A 19709-nucleotide genomic window follows, 5' to 3' on the forward strand; every position below is an offset into this window, starting at 1 on the left:
TGGACAGTTCTGGAAAGTAATCATTAGTATCCCTGGGCTTAGGGAAAGGTATCCCTATTACCTATTCCTAAATCAAAGGGCTGTCTAGTTATATATGAAAATCTGAATAGATGTAATGAATCAGTTACATATTCTGAAAGGTTAGAACAGATAATAGCCTTGAAAAAGCCTTTTGGTTTATAGTATGTTTGGCAAGAGGACAGAGAAAAGTTTCTGAAAAAAGATTAGGCATGTAATGGAGTTTTTCACTCTCTGATATCCTAAGCTGAAGTAAGTCAGAGGACAGAACCAAAGAACCAGGGAACTTTAGAGCTTCTAAGGCCTTACATTTGTTGCAGTCTTTCTTTCTTTCTTTTCTTCCTTCCTTCCTTCCTTCCTTTCTTTCTTCTTTCTTTCTTTCTCTTTCTTTCTTTCTTTGATTTTAAACTTATTTTTATTTAATTTTAGATTTTCTCCAATGAGAGAGACCTGGACATATTTCTTAAAGAGCATGACCAAGTCTAACTTTAAAATCATGATTAAAATGACATGTTCTGATATTCTCACCAAATAGAGGATGAGAATTCCCAGAAAATAACATTAAGCATATGACTCGTAACAAACCATATGCAGAACATTGGCTCATTGTCAGGTTGCCAGAGTCTTATTGGAAGACAAAGTCCCCAGTTTTACCACACAAGAAAATTTCCATAACTCAGTCATTGAACTCGGGGGATGGGGTTGGCTGGAGCAGGGACTTTTTTACCAGATACAGAATGTTCCATGCTCTTCTTTGCTGTCTCCTATTTCTAAGTTAACTTGACATTTGACCTCAAGAGTCAGACTTGCCTGTGGCAAGAGAGATCATTTTAACCAGTGAGTAATAAAGTGCTTGAATCTTAATGTTGTTTCTTGTTCCTCACTCTGTAAGTGGTCAGAATGAGCCATATTGGTCTGGACTTTTTCTTCTACAGAAAGAAAATCTACCCTTTCATTTTATTATTTTTATTTATTTATTTATTTATTTTGGCTGTATTGGGTCTTCGTTGCTGCACACGGGTTTTCTCTAATTTGCGGCGAGAGGGGGCTACTCTTTGTTGCAGTGCGCAGGCTTCTAACTGCAGTGGCTTCTCTTGTTGCAGAGCACAGGCTTTAGGCGCGCGGGCTTCAGTGGTTGTGGTACGTGGTCTCTGTAGTTGTGGCTCACGGGGCCCAGAGCACAGGCTCAGTAGTTGTGGCGCATGGGCTCAGTTTCTCCGCAGCATGTGGGATCTTCCCGGACCAGGGCTCGAACCCGTGTCCCCTGCATTGGCAGATGGATTCTTAACCACTGCACCACCAGGGAAGTCCCTACCCTTTCATTTTAAAATACACAAACCTGGTTTATGTATTTGATTCTCTTTGACTTTTTTTGATCATTGTCAGAAAAAGTTATGGAAGTGTGGAACACAAATAACTGTATTAATCGGAGGAGGATACAGAGGTTTTAAGACCCCAGCTGCTGAGAATCAGTTGTACATGCTGATTTTAATATAATCTTCTGTACTTCAGATAGAAAATTCCTTCTTTTTCGTGTCCTCTTCCTGTAGTTTATCTTCTCTTTTGACTCTTAACTCCTTTGTATTTTTCTTATAGATATTGGGAGGCAGATAGTTAAAGGTTAAAGCAAGAACACTGGAGTTAGACTGTAAGGTGAGAAATGGACATTGTATTAGGAAGTTACTATTAACCATAATTAGAGCATTTCTGTAGAATGATGAAAACTAAAACCCAATTATATTAACCTACATAGTGGGTAAAGAAAAAGTCAGGCCAAGGTCATACCTGACGCATTTTAAGTGTTCTATAAATATTTGTTGACTAATTGAATTCATTTATTCATTATTAGGAGAGACCTCTGTGTATTTTAGGCTGAGGGAAATACTCTGGTTAAAAGCTAGAGATGGAAAATACAAATGAAGAAAAAGAAGGACGTGGGTTGGATATAACATTTAGTAAGCACTCAGTGTGCCAGATGCTTTACATTTGTTTTTATGAATATGCATAATAAAATCTATAAGGTACTTGCTATCACTGTCTTCATGGGGAAACTGAAACATATTTAAATTCATGTAAATGGTAAGAGCTGTAAGGAGATAGGATCAAAAGCCTGAGTGGTTTGATTTATTCTCCTTAACCACTTCTTCCTTCAAAACTGGAATGAAGGGACTTCCCTGGTGGCACAGTGGTTAAGAATCCGCCTGCCAATGCAGGGGACACGGGTTCAAGCCCTGGTCTGGGAAGATCCCACGTGCTGCGGAGCAACTAAGTCCTTGTGTCACAACTACTGAGCCTGCGCTCTAGAGCCTGTGAGCCACAACTACTGAGCCTGCGTGCCACAACTACTAAAGCCTGTGCGCCTAGAGCCCATGCTCGGCAGCAAGAGAAGCCACTGCAATGAGAAGCCCGCACACTGCAACGAAGAGTAACCCCTGCTCACTGCAACTAGAGAAAGCCCGCATGCAGCAACGAAGACCCAATGCAGCCAAAAATAAACAAATAAATTTTTTTTAAAAAGGAAAGCAAGTGCAATTGAGGGTTACTTTTTTTTGAAAGACGCCTGTGATAGAAATATGCTGTGAGGCAGTAGAAACAGTACACCTGATGTTTCTGGATAAAGCAGTGGTCTTCCTTCTACACAGCCACTAGGAAACTGACGGTGTCATCACCATGGTGTCATGGTGTCAGTTCTACTCAGCGCACAATGGACTAACTTGAGTACAAAAGAGGTTTTAATAATTTGAAAGGGGCACAGCTGTGAATGAAATTCAAGATGTTTTAATCCCAAATCCTGAGGTTGAATCACAACGAATTTTAGATGGTACCAGAGACTATCAACTCAAACTTGTATATATGATAAAGCCCTAGATTTTAACTCTTTCATTTCAGTCACATGGGATTACTGGATCCCATTTTTACCGGGTTAAATATGTTTATTTGCAGCCAACACCAGTTCATTTACTTGTCATATTCCTGGGTTCATGGATTAATTAGGGGTCAATTTGTATCTTTTTTTCTTTTTTCTTTCTCTAATCTCTGAGGACTTAAAGGCTATAAATATTAATGGATTTTAGCATGATGGCCTTTGGCTTCTTCAGAAAGATTGTTTGATAAATTACTTCCCCTCTGCCTTGCCTGCCTCTTCTCCTGAGCAGTCTACCTAAGGAGGAAAGACTTTTTGTTTCATTTGCAGGGAAATCTATCATTGTTGAATCAGGTCAGGAGTCTGAGATCCATTCTGAGTGACTATGAATAGAGTTCTAGTATTGGTCGGGGCCCCAGGGAAACTGGTGGTTAAATACTGTGAGAATCTTTATCAGACAGGAAATGACAACTCATTAAAGTACTAACCGTTAAGCCTGTTTAGATCCTGGCCTCCCTGCCCAGTGGGGGCAGGGCCGGGGGTGGGGTTGGTTATGGTGGTGTGGTGTTTAACTCTACAGTGTTTGACCAACATGTGCACGTTTCTGAAAACAAAGAATTATTTATAAGACTGTTATCAAGAAAGGGACTTGCTAGGCCATCTTGTCACTGAACTTCTACCTACCGTATTATCATTGCCTCTTTTGTTCAGAAGACAGATCAGCATGTAATGGAGGTGGGATAGGGAGGGGCTTTTATTTCATCCCTGAAAATATATCCTACCAGTACCTTAATTGTAAAATTTAATCTCTTTAGCAGAAGAGCCTGTAGCTTCAGTCTAGAAGAGTCTGTTTACGGCTGTACTTACTTCTCAGCTCCCAGGACAAATCTCAATTGATAGAATTCTCTGGAGTCAAATTTGACTTATTGATTTACATACAATGATCCTCACCCAATCAAGAAAATTCTAAAGACCCTGATATTCATTTAAAACATAAATATAAGTTTAACTGTGGGCACAGGATTTCAGTCTCTTGAGATTTGGCTATTCAGGTTCTTAAAGGCCCTCTTTATAGGAGCCACTATAAAGGATGGAAGGATGAGCAAAAAAGAGACACTTAATCTGGATCTTTGTAGAAATAGCTTTCTTTTCTCTAATATGTTACCTAAGAGTTTTGCCTTGAGTTGTTCTGCTAACTAAGCCTTAAGATATTTTTGACCTTTTGGGAACAAGGTATAGTATCTGTACCCCTTGTGGTTTAGTTTCCTGGTCTAAACCAGTGGTCTCCACCATTGGAGTGGGACTAAAATAGAACTTCTATTTATATTTATTTTCATCTTTGTTATTTTTTGTGTATTTTGTAATGTACATAACATTATTATGGTAGTATATGTACATATAATTTATATGGCTATACATACATGGAGGATATAGTTTACATCAATCTGATTGGCACTCCCTCAATCCACATGTCAGAATATCACAAATCATGGATTACAAACATAGGCTAGGGTTAGAGTAAGAGTTCCATGGTACAAAAGGGGCTTACAGTGGGCATGCTGCAATTTATTGTTTTTTCTATGTCCCATTAATCAGAAATATTTGCTAATGATAGCATGAAAGCTGTCATAATTAGTAAGACATTTAGTAACAATTTAAAAATTTTTAAGATTCCATCCATATTTTATCCATTTTAATTTGTATTTGTACATTTTACTATTTGCGTAAGTACAAATATCAAAAATGTTCGCAGACCATTGGTCTAGGCTCCTCTGCCCTTAAAAGCTGCTTTTGGTGCTATCAAAAAGTAGTCTACTTCAAAAGATCTCTATTATGCTTTCTGAATTATAGCAGCAGTAGACTTGATTAAACCTTTCCTTTCCCTTTCTTTTAATACTACCCCTGACCTGAATCTTCTTCTAAAAACATTTTCTCACATTCATAAGCTTTCCGCGGTTTAACTAACCACACCCTGAGAGTGTTATTTCCATGTTCTGATTAATCATTAGAGGAATGTTAAATAAATCAGCCTCAAAGTACTGCACAAATAGTGAAACGAAGGTTAAAAAAAATTTTTTTTGCACATACTTTTTTTTTCTAAGAAAGATAAAGGCTTACTGCCCTATAGCCTTACTAGGAATCCATGTCAGACAGTATATTTTCTGGAACGCCAGTGATATGACTTACACAATCACATTAATGCTAAGATCTTCAAAAAAAGTGGTTAACAAAGCAGAGCCTGTATTAAAAGTTTACTTTATTAATACCTGTTTAATTCCCATAGGCATTTCAACTGCTTAACCTTATATAGGTCCTGTGTAAATAGGGCTAAACAAGACAAATCAATTTTTAAAAAGTTTATGTTACTTCTGTGTCATTAAGCACTGTGCCCCAGTTTCATGATGGCACATAATAATAAAAAACACTCATCTGGGTGGAAAAATCCAAACAGAATCATGAACAGGAAAATTTCGGGTCTTTTAATAGCAAGTCCTAGATTGATGACTATGTCTGTAATGGAGAAGAGAATCAAAGTAAATCAAATGGTGTGTTTTTTATATCTGGTGAACCAATTTGTTTGAGACCTACAAAATTTGAAAGGAGTCCCTTGAAAACAGAATAACAATGACCGATGAATTTTTTGGAATAGGTGTCTGCTCATAAAATGAAAATTTAAGCATTGTGAAAAACTGGAGTACTCACATCACCCACTCTATGCAACCTCTGCCGATTGTGATGCTTCCTCTGGTAGATTTTCTGGCTTTTTGTGGGAACACAATGCAGACCTTTATTTATAATGAGTCAATATGGGGAGAGTTTAAAATACAGATTTCTTATCAGATAAGTGATTCCACAAACAGAGTCACAGATGCATTAAAAAACATAGAAAAATAATAGATTTTGTTTGCATAATGGTCAGGGCCCTTGACAGAATTTTGCAAAGAAGTTTGTCTTGTTTTTGTTTTAACACATACTTAAGTATATAAGCATGGCAAAATATTGTTCCCATGAAACCACTTTTGAGCTCTGAGTGGGTTTATTAGACTTCTGTGGAATTTTTTCTTTACTTTTTCTCCCTTCTTTTGTTTGCATTTTCTGAGGTGTTTTGTTTGTTTCTTTCTTTCTTTATTAAAATCAGTAACAAAAGTTCAAAAATTGCCATTAGAATAAGTTGTTGGAAACTTGTTTCTTCATGAATTATATTATCTGAAAAATGTGTGTGCCAAGAAAATAAATATCAAGATATTACTATCCACAAAAATTTTTTTACCCACTATGCTGAAGGTCTACAGCAAGGAAAAGCAGATGAGATCAATTTTATTCTTGCTTTTGTTTTCCTTTGTTTTTTCTTTTCTTCTTTAAGGTTTTCTCACCTAGAGAAAATGGCTGTTTACGTCTAGTTTAAGTATATTTAAATCCAACCACTGACTGGAAAATAGTAACTAATACTTTGAACTTAATCAGCACCTAATGACAGATGGAGAACTTCACCCACCCACCATGGGTTGAGATGAGGGTCCTTAGCCAGGTGCACAAGGTACTCTGAATTCAATGGCTTTCAGAAAATGGCATTTATTTCCTGAGCCAACTATAAAGAGACACTGAACTGTGATGCGAGTTATTCCTTCCTCATGTGTGTACCTTAAATTAATCCTAAATGTAAGAATGGACTCTTACTTGTGTCTGCTGCTTGAAAATAACTTGAGGGATGAAGTCATGAGATGGCGCTATTGTTTTCCTTAAATGTATGTTAAGAGTGAAAACTGTAATTTCAATTTTTATCTAAAGAACTTAAAGAACTTTCGTGTTAATTAAGAAAACTTTAGTGTAAGAGTGCTTTGTATAAGCTGAGGCATGTGTGGCCTTAAGCCATGGTTTGTAGACATAGAGAAATGAAAATAAAACTAAAATTTTGATGAATATATTTAAAAAAGTAAGAGGACCTGACGAATAATTCATTATGTAACACTTAATACCTAGTTTTCAAATATGTTAACTTTTTAGATTTTTTCAGATCATGTGGCATTTTTTCATAATAGTTTTGGTTAATATCTTGCTGTAAAAACTTTTAACTTCTCTATTTTCACCAGTTCCTAGTCTCTTATGAAAAACTGAATCTCCCTTCCCACCACCAAAAACTCTCTAAAGCATGTAACAAACACCATAGCCCCTTGAAAAATTAATCTCTGCATTAGCCCAAGATAATTCTTTGAAAGTTACACATCATGTAAATGTGTAATGACATATATTCTCTATCAGCTAAAAAAGTAGGTCTTAATGGACTTACAATGGCAAATCATTTATGGTTTCCAGTTATTTTGAAAGGAATCTAGAATGATTGTTGCCAGTCCCTTCCTCATTCCCCTCAACAACAACAGCAAAGTAGAACCTTTCTACCATTGGGTCTTGGTTCTTAATTTTCTCTTTAAATAATGGCTTGACCCTGGAGCCCAAGAATGATTTGAGGAAAACTGTAAGCCATATTTTTGCTTAACGTCAGTCTGAAGTTAGAGGTCTGAAGAAAGAACAAGACACATAATGGAACCCAACTCTTGGAGGACATCAAAAAGGGAATTTTCAAGTCATTTCTTGTACAACCTAGCTGTTCAAATAAGCATACAATCATTTCAGCCTCTCTAAATAAGTTTTTTTTTAACTTTCAAAAAAAAAAAAAACTGGCTTGACTATAGCCATCCTTGGGAGTTTAAAATAATGACATAAGTTATTGTTATTAAGGGTGAAAGAATCAATTTCTGGGAATTCCCTGGCAGTCCAGTGGTTAGGACTCGGCACTTTCACTGCCATGGACCTGGGTTCAATCCCTAGTCGGGGAACTAAGATCCTGCAAGCTGTGCCTGTGGCCAAAAGAATTTCTGAAGGAAAGTTCTTATAAATCTGTAATCTTCAAAGCCAATCTTTTTGTGCATTTATTTTACTGGATTTTTTTTTATATTCATGTGGTTTAGTTCAAGTGTAAGTGGATGAGCTATTTGCATTCCTTTATGCATTATATAAAGAACTACCCAAGGGAAGTCTGTTTTAAAGAGAAGGTTTGTACTATGTTGCTCCTTTGTAGAAGAATCATTACTAATAAACAGTAACAGAGCTCAGAGACAGCTTTTATGGTTTATCGTACTAATGTAAGGCCATGTAAAAGTCTATGAGAGGAGTTAACCCACAGTCTCCCTCCCTTCTCCGTTTTCTTTTTTTTTTTTTTTTTTTAATATTTACTTATTTATGTGGGATCTTTAGTTGCGGCACGCAGGACCATTTTTTAGTTGCAGCATGCGGGATCTAGTTCCCCGACCAGGTATTGAACCCAGGCCCCCTGAATTGGGAGTGCAGAGTATTAATCACTGGACCACGGGGGAAGTCCCACTTCTCCATCTTTGACGTCTGTCATACAGGTCTTCTGGAATCATCAATGCACTCATTGCTTCTACTACATATGTCTATCCAGGCCTTTTTACATATCCTTCAGTATTCATTAAAGGACTTTTTAAACAACTTCACCCCACACTGATCTCTCTTTTTTCCCTTCACTTTCTTTGGAGTATATCTTCTGTACCAAAAAGTTGAGAAATTTATTATTGATTTATAAATTCTTTTGTTTGCAAATCAGGTCGTGTGTGTATATGTGTGTGTGTGTGTGTGTGTGTGTGTGTGTGTGTGTGTGTGTGTGTGTGTGTGTGTGTGTGTTTTGAATCCCTGTAATGATTTTAAGTTCTTGGACATAGACTATTTCTTGCAGTTTTTTTCTTTCCCCATAGTACCAATTACAGTGTTGGATATAAAATAAGGACTCCATTAGGGGTGTGGTGGTTGATAATTAAAAGGATCAAAGAAAAGTGTCAGCCAGGAGTTATGTATTTGTTCACCTCTTGTAAATATAGTAGCAAGAAATTTCTCTTCCTCTACTCCTGCTTTTTGTTACAGAAAGCAGCAACTGAATTGTTCTAGAAAAAGGGCAGTGAAGTTAATTTAATACTTACTTAAAAAAGGAGAACATAAGGCACTGTTGCAAATACATAAAATACCTTTTGCTGGCCCCAGGAAAAAGATTGGGCTCATTTAGCTTTTAGCCCTATTATTATCAGATGAGAAAATAAAGGGTATAGAAAATAGAGATGTTTGGTTTTCTAAGTTGCCCCAAGTTACCATTTTTTTAAAATGCCTGCAAGCATTTCTAAAACAGAAGCCTGGTACCTACAGTTGCCAAACCGGTTTAACAGCACTACCTCCACATATTCTAGGTGAGAGGGAGCTCCGAGTACATAAACTTATCAGAGATCACTGTCCCAATCATCTCAGAACAAGTTGTTTAGTAATGTACTGTAGTTTCTGTGCAAACCACCTACCATAAACCACGAAGTGATTCAAGGTTCGCAGTTCCTTCTTTGTTCCTTTGTTAATCACTGACTTCTGACTAGTGGGAGGTGCCTCCCAAATTTGCTAATGCATTCTTTTTGGATAAGGATGACGCACAGATTGTCCTAATAAGGACTTGGATTGAGAAAGGACCGCCCCCTCTGAGAAGATGGGACAAGTCAGAGAGAGGGCGGGCAGTTTCTTTTTCAACTAGGGATGACACAAGCATAAGTCATTTCCTTATTAATCGGTTCAAACCAGTTCTTACAGGAACTGGTGGTGATAAATGTGAGACTTCTCAGAAGTCATTCATTTTATTCTTTGTACCACACCAGTGTGCAGCATCAGCTGAGAGCTGGCCTCACTCTGAGAACTAACTCTTCTACTAGAAGGGACTCTCAGCTCCTATTTTCTTCTTAAACATTTGGAGGGAGAGCTTTTTCTCCTTTATGGGGTTGTGAAAGGATGAATTCTGATCCATTGAAAAGAGTTCACAGGATTTCGCCAGCTCTGCTGATTGTTGTTGGGTTTTTTCCTCCTTCTATCTAATCCCTGCTTTTTGAGTTGAGGCGGTAAGTGGATTTTTCTTTAACATTTTTCCTGCTTTTCTTCCCAAATGTATCTTTTTCCTTGGGTTATTGTACCCTGCTTCCAGTGCTGTCCCTGGCATAGGTCCATCTCTGCAGAAGCCATTCCAGGAATACCTGGAGGCCCAGCGTCAGAAGCTTCACCACAAAAGCGAAACGGGCGCACCACAGGTGAGACTTTCCTCTATCTTCTCTTCCCCCCCACTCCCCACAGTTTCAGGGCGAAGTTACATTCACAGCACTCACTGGCATTTTTAGGCAAATAGAGTGAGGTTTGTCAGTCTTAGCAGAAGTTTGAGGCTCGGTTTACTCCCTACTGGCAAATGTGCCTTTGTCTAGATCAGAAAATGTATTGATAACTTCTATTTTGTACATCTTCTCCCAAAAACAAGCCTTGGGCTAATGAAAAATAATGGATCTGTTATGTAGAATGAGTTATTACCTTGATCTTAAATTATTTATTTATAAGTAGCAAGTATACTTTCCAAGTGAATTAAAAAGTTAAAATTTATAGCATAACAAAGTATTGGACTTACTGAGTTCATCTGAATATCTTCCTTCATTTTTGCTCTATTTTTCTTTTCACAGATGGGAAAATAATTTTTTTTAATATAAACCAAAGCTGTTAACATAACTGAACTTAAAAACTTAATTAAATTAAGCCTGCCTTTTCTATAAACAGTTTTGCAGCAAAGGAAATGACTAGAAGAGGATGAGTAAGCAATAACCTGAAATGGGAAACTTGAAGGAAGCATAGTGTTTTTCTTGTTTGGTTGGGTTTTTTTGTTTTTTGATGGCCTTACACTCTTTACGTGGCCCTTTGCTGCCCTCAGTTGACCAAACATGACTCCAGAAATAGATAACATTTATATTTTAAAAGCTGCTCCTAATCCTGGAACAAGAATATATACACGTGTAACTATCTTGACACTACTCTCTGAAAGTATCTCCATGGTGACTTCAGATAGTAAGATTTAATCAAAGACATTATGTAGTGAAAGATAAGAGATGACTTCACACTCACCCCATTCTAAATTATATGACTCAACATTGACTTTATATCTAACAAAGTGAAATCTTAATAGCTGGGTGTAAGAAAGCCTGAATGTAGATTTCACAGTAGCTGAAGACACAAGACTTTTCATTTTTAATTGTTTAGGCTTTATAAGTTGTAAGCTCCAGGTTCTCATTATTTTCGTTAAAACATGGTAGGTGGTCCCCTTTTTACTACTGAACTAATGGAGCATTTCTCGTGGATTGTTCTGCCTTTCTTCCTGCAGGGAGAAAACTGGTTGTCCTGGATGTTTGAGAAGTTGGTTGTTGTAATGGTGTGTTACTTCATCCTGTCCATCATTAACTCCATGGCACAAAGTTATGCCAAACGAATCCAGCAGCGGTTGAACTCAGAGGAGAAAACTAAATAAGCAGAAAAGTTTTAACTGCAAAAATTTAAATGGACGGGTTCTGCCTTAAATTGGGAGGACTCCAAACCAGGAAGGAAAATTCCCTTTTCCAACCTATATCAATTTTAATTTTTTTTTTCCCCTGAAAGCAGTTTAGTCCATATCTTGCACTGACAATACTCTTCCTTTGTTAAGGTAAGGTATCCACCGTCAATTCAACCCAAATTGTATTTTATTAGGGTGGAATGTGATATTAAGCAGCAAACTTAACAAAAACTGGCCTTCTACTTGTTATTTTCAAAAGCCCACATGGTACAATTAAAGAATTCCGGACACCAAAAAAAAAAATGGTTCCTAAGTATGTCCAATATGTCAAGCTTTTTAGGCTTGTCACAAATGACTTCTTTGTTTTCCTAAGTCATCAAAAGTGTATATAAATTATACTAGATTGGATAACAGTCTTGCATGTCTATCATGGTAAAATTTAATATGCCATCCTGCCCAACCCTTCCTCTCCCACCTTTGAAAAAAGGCCATTTTATGATGCATTGCACACCCTCTTGGGAAGCTGATCTTTCAATTTTGAGACAGTATAAGGAAAATCTTGTTGGTGTCTCACAAATGAGCTGACACCATTTTTTATTCTGTATATTTAGAATGAAGTCATGAAAAAACTTTATAAAGACATCTTTGATCATTCCAAAATTGTGTCCGTTTTCTTGAGCGTTTTGATATTTTTACTTCCTTTTAGCTTCTACCAACTAAATACAACCTTGCCATATCCACCTACAACCGCAGTTTCTTAAGCCTTCATTTATTTGCATGAAAGGGCCACCACCGAAGCATTTTTTGTTGGGCTGGAATTGGGCAGCTGGCTACACACTGCTGAAATGGCACCTTAGGGACTGGTATATCAAGGGGACTTCTTGTGAAAACAGGAGGGATGATAGTATGCAAATCACAGGACATGGAGAGAAAAATGACTCGTTTTTTAAAAAAACAAGCTTTCTCATATCTTAATTCTTAGCCCAGCACGTACTCTGATTTTAACAGACAGAAATCTGCTTTTATATGTAACCTCATTTTCTTGCCTTTCTTCAGTAAGTGTTTTGTTCTTATGTGATTTTTCCTTTGGGATGTTTCTGGTCGAACTTGGTCATTTTGTTTTGCTTGGGAAAAAATAAACAGTTTCACTTTTTTCCTTTAGGAAAATTGGTACTGACATTATGTTGAGTGTAGAATTGGGTTTAAGTCTCAACAGGCCAGAAATGCCTGGTTTTATCAAATCCTGCCTGAATGTCTGCTTGTTTTGCCTACCGTCGTGACATCTCCATGGCTGTACCACCTTGTCGGGTAGCTTATCAGACTGATGTTGACTGTTGAATCTCATGGCAACAGCAGTCGATGGGCTGTCTGACATTTTGGTATCTTTCATCTGACCATCCATATCAAATGTTCCCATTCAAACATTACCGAGCATCATGGTTTACGATTAAAAAAACTGGTCCTTATGTCTACTGGCACTTTGAATCTTTTATGCCATGATATCGTAGCAGTATCATGAGGATTCTATGGAAATTGGGATAGTCTCTGTGATCAAAGCTAAATAAATAAAGGTCAAGCAACGTGCCTTGTGGGTTTTGGAAAGGTTACTTCTTAACAGTCTTTTTCCCCCCACCCAGAAACTTTCTAGCAGTATGACAGTTACTTACATGAAAAGCAGTACCCAAATGCTTTATTTTAAACAGATTCACATTAACCAGTATAATTTTTTAGATTCTTTAGCGTTAGTATAAGTCTCTAAATCAGCTTCCAGTTGTGTTTCATCTCCTTCACCTGCATTTTATTTGATGTTTGTCTGAAGAAAGGAAAGAGGAAAGCAAATATGATTTGTACTGTTTGTACTAAATCTTTGGGATTTGTTGGTAAATTTATTTCAGGGTAAAGTATAAGAAAAACAAAGACTAGTTTCTTAGGCTGAAGGTCTAAGTGATTTATAATACATTTGACTTATGATGGCTTGTTCACTCTTTCAAATGAATTTGCTTTGAAAACAAATGAAGAGCAGCTCTCCTCCTTCCCTCCACTAAGTGTTCAGGTGTGACATGTTCAGGTGATTCTGCTGGATTCCAGCTGGAGCAGTTTGCTACCCTTCTGTTCCTGCGGTTGGTTTGTTCCTTTTATCCACCAAAGTGGACGCAAACAACATGATCCCAAAGACATGCCTAGTTAATTCCAGCTGATTGGAGACCAGAAAATTTGTAAATGGATGGTTTGATGTTACTGCAAATAAAAGAAAGGGCCTGGGAATTCTTTTGATTCCATCTCTACTTTGTTTAAGTCTCATTTTGTGCCTTAAATATCTGCAATGTTTTATCATGTCTCAACTCAGTGACTGACAAGCAACACAATACAGTGCAACACATCAGGGTTTATACCCTAAAGTACTGAGGAGCACCTCCCTCAAGCAATGCCATGTGGGAACTTGCAGTGTTTTCTGGATTCTCTGTATAACCATAATCCAGAGTGTGGGATTTAGAAGGAAGGGAGAATTTTAATTTCATTTGGACAATGGCCACTATTTCCATTCTCTAAAAATCCAGAAGACGACAGGCTGGAAGTGACATTGCTGAATTACACTAGTTAATTCAGTGTATATAGTAGCGAGTACTCCTTACAAACAAACTCGGCCAGTGTTCCCAGTGTGCTCAGTGCTGTCTGTAGCTTTGGTAGGACAGCTTGAGGCTTGTTACTCAAAGTGATTTCTTAAGTACAAATTACTCATTAAGCTAAAAAAAAAATAACTGATTGCCCTCTTATAAACTGCGGTGAACTGTGTTTTGACTGACCGGTGTGTCAAGAGCTCATGGAGTCCCCTTTTTAGCATCAAAAAACCTTTCCATATATTTTGAAACCCACCGTTTGCCTCCATGTGCATTAGTCTGTTAATGATGGTTTAGATCTCTGCCTCTAACATAATGTGACCTTGAGAAAGTTTTTAACTGAGCCTAGATTTCATCTATAAAAATAGAGATATATAGCCAGGTTGTCCTAAGGATTAGATCAGATAAAATGTAAAGAAGCTGTAAATGTTAGTATGTTACCAATTTTTTAATTCACCAAAGACAGCATTTGCTACACATGTAAGAATTTTACAACATTGCATTTACTCACTTCAAAAACAAAAGTAGGGCGCTTCCCTGGTGGTGCAGTGGTTGAGAGTCCGCCTGCTGATGCGGGGGACACGGGTTCATGCCCCAGTCCGGGAAGATCCCACATGCCACAGAGCGGCTGGGCCCGTGAGCCATGGCCGCTAAGCCTGCGCGTCCAGAGCCTGTGCTCCGCAACGGGAGAGGCCACAGCAGTGAGAGGCCCGCATACCGCAAAAAAAAAAAAAAAAGTAGGATTTAAAATGCTGTCTGCAGGGACTTCCCTGGTGGTCTAGTGGGTAAAGACTGTGCTCCCAATGCACGGGCCGGGGGTTTGATCCCTGGTCAGGGAACTAGCTCCCACATGCAACTAAGAGTCCGCATGCCACAAGGAAGATCCCGTGTTCCACAACTAAGACCCAGTGCAGCCAAAAGAATAAATATTTAAAAATAAGTAAATAAATGCTGTCTGCATATATGCCCTCATTTGGGAGTAGATATGCTCTGTCTAAAGAAGTTATTAATTAAATCCAAGATACAAATTAATAAAAAGAAAAGCAGAAATTAATGAACTAATGACTTGATTAGTAAGACTAAAACCTTCTTAACTAAAAATAGCTCTCCAGGCCTCTCAGCTTCTGAGATGGCCCACACTTTGTGGAGTGTGTTTCTCCCATGGCCGCTGGAGCCTGAGACGGACTGTGTTCTGTCTATGGAATGTGCATCTCTAAATAAATCCACTTCTTACCTATCAAAAAATAAAATAAAAATAGGCTCCCAGTTAGCCTAGTTAAGGTACAAAGCACAGATACACAAAATGTACTATGAATAACTGAAAATACTTGTCTAATCTTACCAGCTTTAAATGTTGACATTTTCTAATTTATTTTTATTATACAGTTAATACTAAAAAAACTAGAAGGTAGATGAGGAAAAAAGGAATGATCAGCTTTTAATACCTTGTTGGAAAAGCTCCATCTGGAATATCCAGTGAGATTTGCTGGGTGTAAAGAGGTTTTAAACAGTAAAAGAAAAATTTGATTTGGTGGCATGCCAGGTCTTTCCCAACAGACCTGAAAGTCTCATTCCTGTTACAAAAACACACAAGATTGGTTTATTTTATTGATAATTAGTTATTAATGTGCTCACAAAAAGTTAAGACAACCTAAGCAGGAGTTTAATAGCCATTTTTGAAAGCCAAGTAACATTCCGTCTCTAACTCACATGATCAAAGCGTCTCTGGTAGTCACAAAACATAGTAAATGAAATGCTACACAAAACTGCTGCATGTGAAGTGCTTTGTTCCTTTATTCTCAAAGACAGCAAGAAAAGAAAGCACATAGTGTACTTTAAAATTCTAGAAGCAGTTGAGTCATTTGTATCTGGTAGTCAGGGGCTTGGGTTCCTGTCCCTCCCTTCCCAGCAAGGCCAGGAGTTCACCTAAGGTAATGCATTTGCCTTGAGGGTGAGGACTTGAATTGCAGCATATAACCTACATATATTTGCATATTTAACCAGTACTCATAAGAGGGATTATAACAAGAACCTGTTCTGGATAGCTGCTTACTCATTGCCTTTAGAACTGTGGCGCTGGGACAGGAAAGTGCCAACTGTTTACTCATTCTCTTTGACCTACTAGCCTTCCACAGTTTGCTGTGTGGGTGTTGATACTACTAAAATAAAATTTTAAAAAAAGTTGTTTTAGATGGCCCCCACTATCTACCCAAACACCCTGGATTTATTTGAGATCTGGGATTCTAGTTCTGTAGTTGAGATACTGGCCCAAACTGTGGCCCAGAGAGAGTGAGTCAGTTCTAAGTGGCTGGCTGACTCTCTGGGAACAGAAATGAAATGCAGCTTGGAGGGTTTGTCGGCCAAATCCACAAATGTGTGGCTTTTTGAAACATTGGACATCTGTTCCTCTTAAATTAAAGAAAACCTTTCTAAAAAGCACAGAGTTGCTTGGCTCCTTGTTTCTTTGTGTCAGCAGCAGTTGCTGCTGTAATTTAGTAAGCCTAGAATCAATCCTAGTTAGAAAATTTGGAATCTTTAGGGCACACTTCAGAGAAAGTGGAACTGAATTGCTTTGGGAAGGGAAGAGATGATTTTACAGCATAGAGTCTGTTTGGAAATCCCCTTCTGGGGTAATCAGCCCAGGTGTTCAACCCGTTTGTTAACCATTTCCAAATGACTCAAAGGACATGAAGGGAAGGCTTGGACACACTCCAGCACTATTTCGACAATGTAGTATCTGTTTGTGTTGGAAACCGTATTCCTGAATTCTTGAGGGGAAGGCTCGGGCTTATTCTGGGCATTTTTGGCCGAGAGGGACCCCTGGGCCACCTGTCTAAGCTAACAGTCATGGCCTTTTGAGAGTTTCCAGGGAGGAGTATGGACAGCTTGCTTTGATGGCCTTCCACCCAAAGCCCTTTGGGGAAAAGCCTTGTTTATTCAAGGAGGCCTGTCTCTCCCCCCCCCCCCCCCCCCGACCTAATCCCAAACGTTATTTCCCTTTGTTGCCATCTATCCCCCTTTAGGGAGCAGCATGAGCAGCTTTTTCCTTCAGGCACTTTTGACTGACTCAGCCCAGCAGCGTTGCCTAATTGTGTCCCAGTCTGTTTCTGATGGAGGGAAAAGTTGTTTTTGTGGAGCGAATTTGAAAAGAGGGATGGGTTGCGCCTTTCCCCAAAGGTGGGGGAATGACTATTCAGATTACTCTTGTCTTTCTCTGGCTCCTCACCAGGTGGTGTTGGAAACAAAGAGCAGCTCAGGTTCACTTCTCTTGGCAGTTAAGTGCTGAAGCCCAACGCTCCATGTCACCAGAGAACCTTGCTGTTCTCAACCTCTTTTCACCTTAAAAAGATGAAAGCCAAAAATAACGAGAGGAGGCCCTTGTCTGCCTTTCATTTTTTTAGTGCACCTCGGAGTGTCTTGAGAATCACTTTCACTTGACTGACAGTCCTAAACCTCTTACAGCAGCCAAACTTTCTCTACCTAACCTCACATGGTTTGGCCACACTCTTGACGCTCTTCAGACTGCACTGCTCCATCCTGTCCCTTGCACCAGGCCCTTCCCACTCCCATGTCCCCTCCACAGTATGTTCTTTGTACACAATCACACAACACCAGCAATCAAGATTAGCTCCCAGGAACCTCCTCTGATGTGCCCCGTACCAGGAAGCACAGTGGATTTACTGTAACTTTGATGATTGCTTGCTTGCTTTGTACCAGGCACTGTTTCTAATGTTGTTTTATGTGTTTTGTATTTAATCTTTAAATCCTCCAACAGCCCCATGAGAAAATTAAGGCAGAGAAGTTCAGTGATTTGCTGGAGGAAGCAAGGAAGTAGAGCAAGAATTCAAATCTAGGTGTTCTGGCTCTTAGCCACTCAGTTCTGCGGAAAAGTCCAGTGCAAAAGTCCAAGCGTCTGCTTACTTGTTTCATCTTGTGATCACAAGGTAGGTGATGGGAAAAGGGAGACAGCAGAAAATCAAGGCCACAGCCGAAACAGTTTTGCATTTAAACAGATGAACAGCTTTTGTGTGTCCCTATACCAAGGGTTGGAAAAGCCAGCTCTGCTCTTAGCCATCCTGTGTGGGCAGGTTCCCAGAGTGATGTTTGCTATAATTATGATTACAAAGCAATCCGTACAAAGGTACAGACCTTTTTTCTTTTTTAAAGCACTGTCACATCTTGAGTTTTATTTGATCTTCATAACAACCCTATGAAACAGTTAGGGCCAGTAGTGGTATTAGCCACGTTGGGGAAAAAAAATTTTTTTTATTCACTTTTTAAATCTCTAATAGTTTAGGGCTTCCCTGGTGGCGCAGTGGTTGGGAGTCCGCCTGCCGATGCAGGGGACACGGGTCCATGCCCCGGTCTGGGAAGATCCCACATGCCGCGGAGCGGCTGGGCCCGTGAGCCATGGCCGCTGAGCCTGCGCGTCCGGAGCCTGTGCTCCACAACGGGAGAGGCCACAGCAGTGAGAGGCCCGCGTACCACAATAAAAAAAAAAAAAAAAAAATTCTCTAATAGTTTAAAGTACTATAGGGAAGAGGCAAAGCTGTTGAAAAATGATCTCCCTCCAGGAGTTTACAGTCTTCTTGGGGGTTATGCAAATATGCAGGTAACTACAATGTAGAGTAGTAAGATGAAGGCCATAAGAAAAAAAAAAATGGGAAGAGGAAGAAAACTGCTGACTAGGAAGGATCAGAAAAGGTTTCATGAGGATGTGGCACTTGAATTGCCAGGTAGGGGTTGGGGTGAGGGAAAAGCCCTGTGAGAGACACCAGGAAAGCGCCAGTGAGGGAGCTGTGAGACAAGGCCAATGAGCCTTCTACCTCTTATTCTCTGCCTAGCTTCGTTTTGTTTCCTTTAAGGTACCTACATATAATTCACAACTAGTCAAGTTTCTTGTTTTTGCTCATTCCTCCACTAGAACCTAAGCCACATAAGGGCAGACACTATTGTGCTCTCCTTTGTATGCTCAGAGCCAAGCACAGGGTGGGGTCACACACAGTATTTGCTGAATGGATATTGCAACAGCCCACGTGAAGCAGCAGCAGAGATTCGAAGGCAGGCAGGAGGTGCTACCTAAGTAGAGTCCAGGTAATGGTGGAGTGAAAGAGGTGGAGTATACATGAAGGATGAACCAGAGAACCCTGAGAAGACAGCAATAATCATTGATCACTGAGCCAGGAATATAGGAGGAGGACCAAGTTTGAGAGAGAGAGTCACTATTCCGTTTTGAACATATGAAGGGAAGATACCAATAGAATGGTGGGGCCTAGTATAGGGGTGTATGTCAGTTCTCCTAACTCCTCAAACCACTCCCTGTCAGAGAATAAACCTGACTTTTTCAGAGAATTCTCTAGAGTAGTATGTCCTCTGTACTTTCCTGTAAGTGATCATCTAAGCCTCACCTTGTTATGTAGCACTGTTCCTGAAGAATGGCACTGTGACTGGACCTTGGAGCCACAGGAAACTGCTTTAAAATTCCTCTCCACAGTTGTATCCTGCCTGCTTTGCCAATGGCTCCTCCCTCTGAGAACTGGGAGGATGGTAATTCCTGGATAGATTGTCTTTATAAGGAGAAAAGTTTGGCAGTGTGATTTCCTGTATATTTCTACTAGAGTCCAAGATTCCAGTAGTGCTAGCCTAGACAGCAGTGGCAGCCACCTAGAACCCAGATGTCATTAGTATTCCCAAGTAAGTACGAGGGCGTCCTCCCAACTGCCTTTGCCAAGCCAAAAGGCAGAGTCACGGCTTTATTACACCTTCTAGAGCATGTGGTAAAGGCGGCTTTCCATTTGGCTGCTTT

At 39.2% G+C, this 19709-nt stretch overlaps 1 protein-coding gene across 2 annotated transcripts in view; it reads left to right on the plus strand.

Annotated features, from left to right (window-relative positions):
* VMP1 (vacuole membrane protein 1) overlaps window positions 1–11497 on the plus strand; it is a 128531-nt gene extending 117034 nt beyond the window's left edge. For both annotated transcript variants that reach the window (XM_079905408.1, XM_079905407.1), the window contains exons 11-12: window positions 9906–10008; window positions 11118–11497. In XM_079905408.1, coding sequence (XP_079761534.1) covers window positions 9906–10008; window positions 11118–11261 — 247 coding nt within the window. In that variant the 3' untranslated portion in view covers window positions 11262–11497. The remainder of the gene's footprint in view (window positions 1–9905; window positions 10009–11117) is intronic.
* The last annotated feature ends 8212 nt before the right edge of the window (window positions 11498–19709 follow it).

This window comes from Stenella coeruleoalba (genome assembly GCF_951394435.1).
Source record: "Stenella coeruleoalba genome assembly, chromosome: 19".
Classification (NCBI taxonomy): domain Eukaryota; kingdom Metazoa; phylum Chordata; class Mammalia; order Artiodactyla; family Delphinidae; genus Stenella; species Stenella coeruleoalba.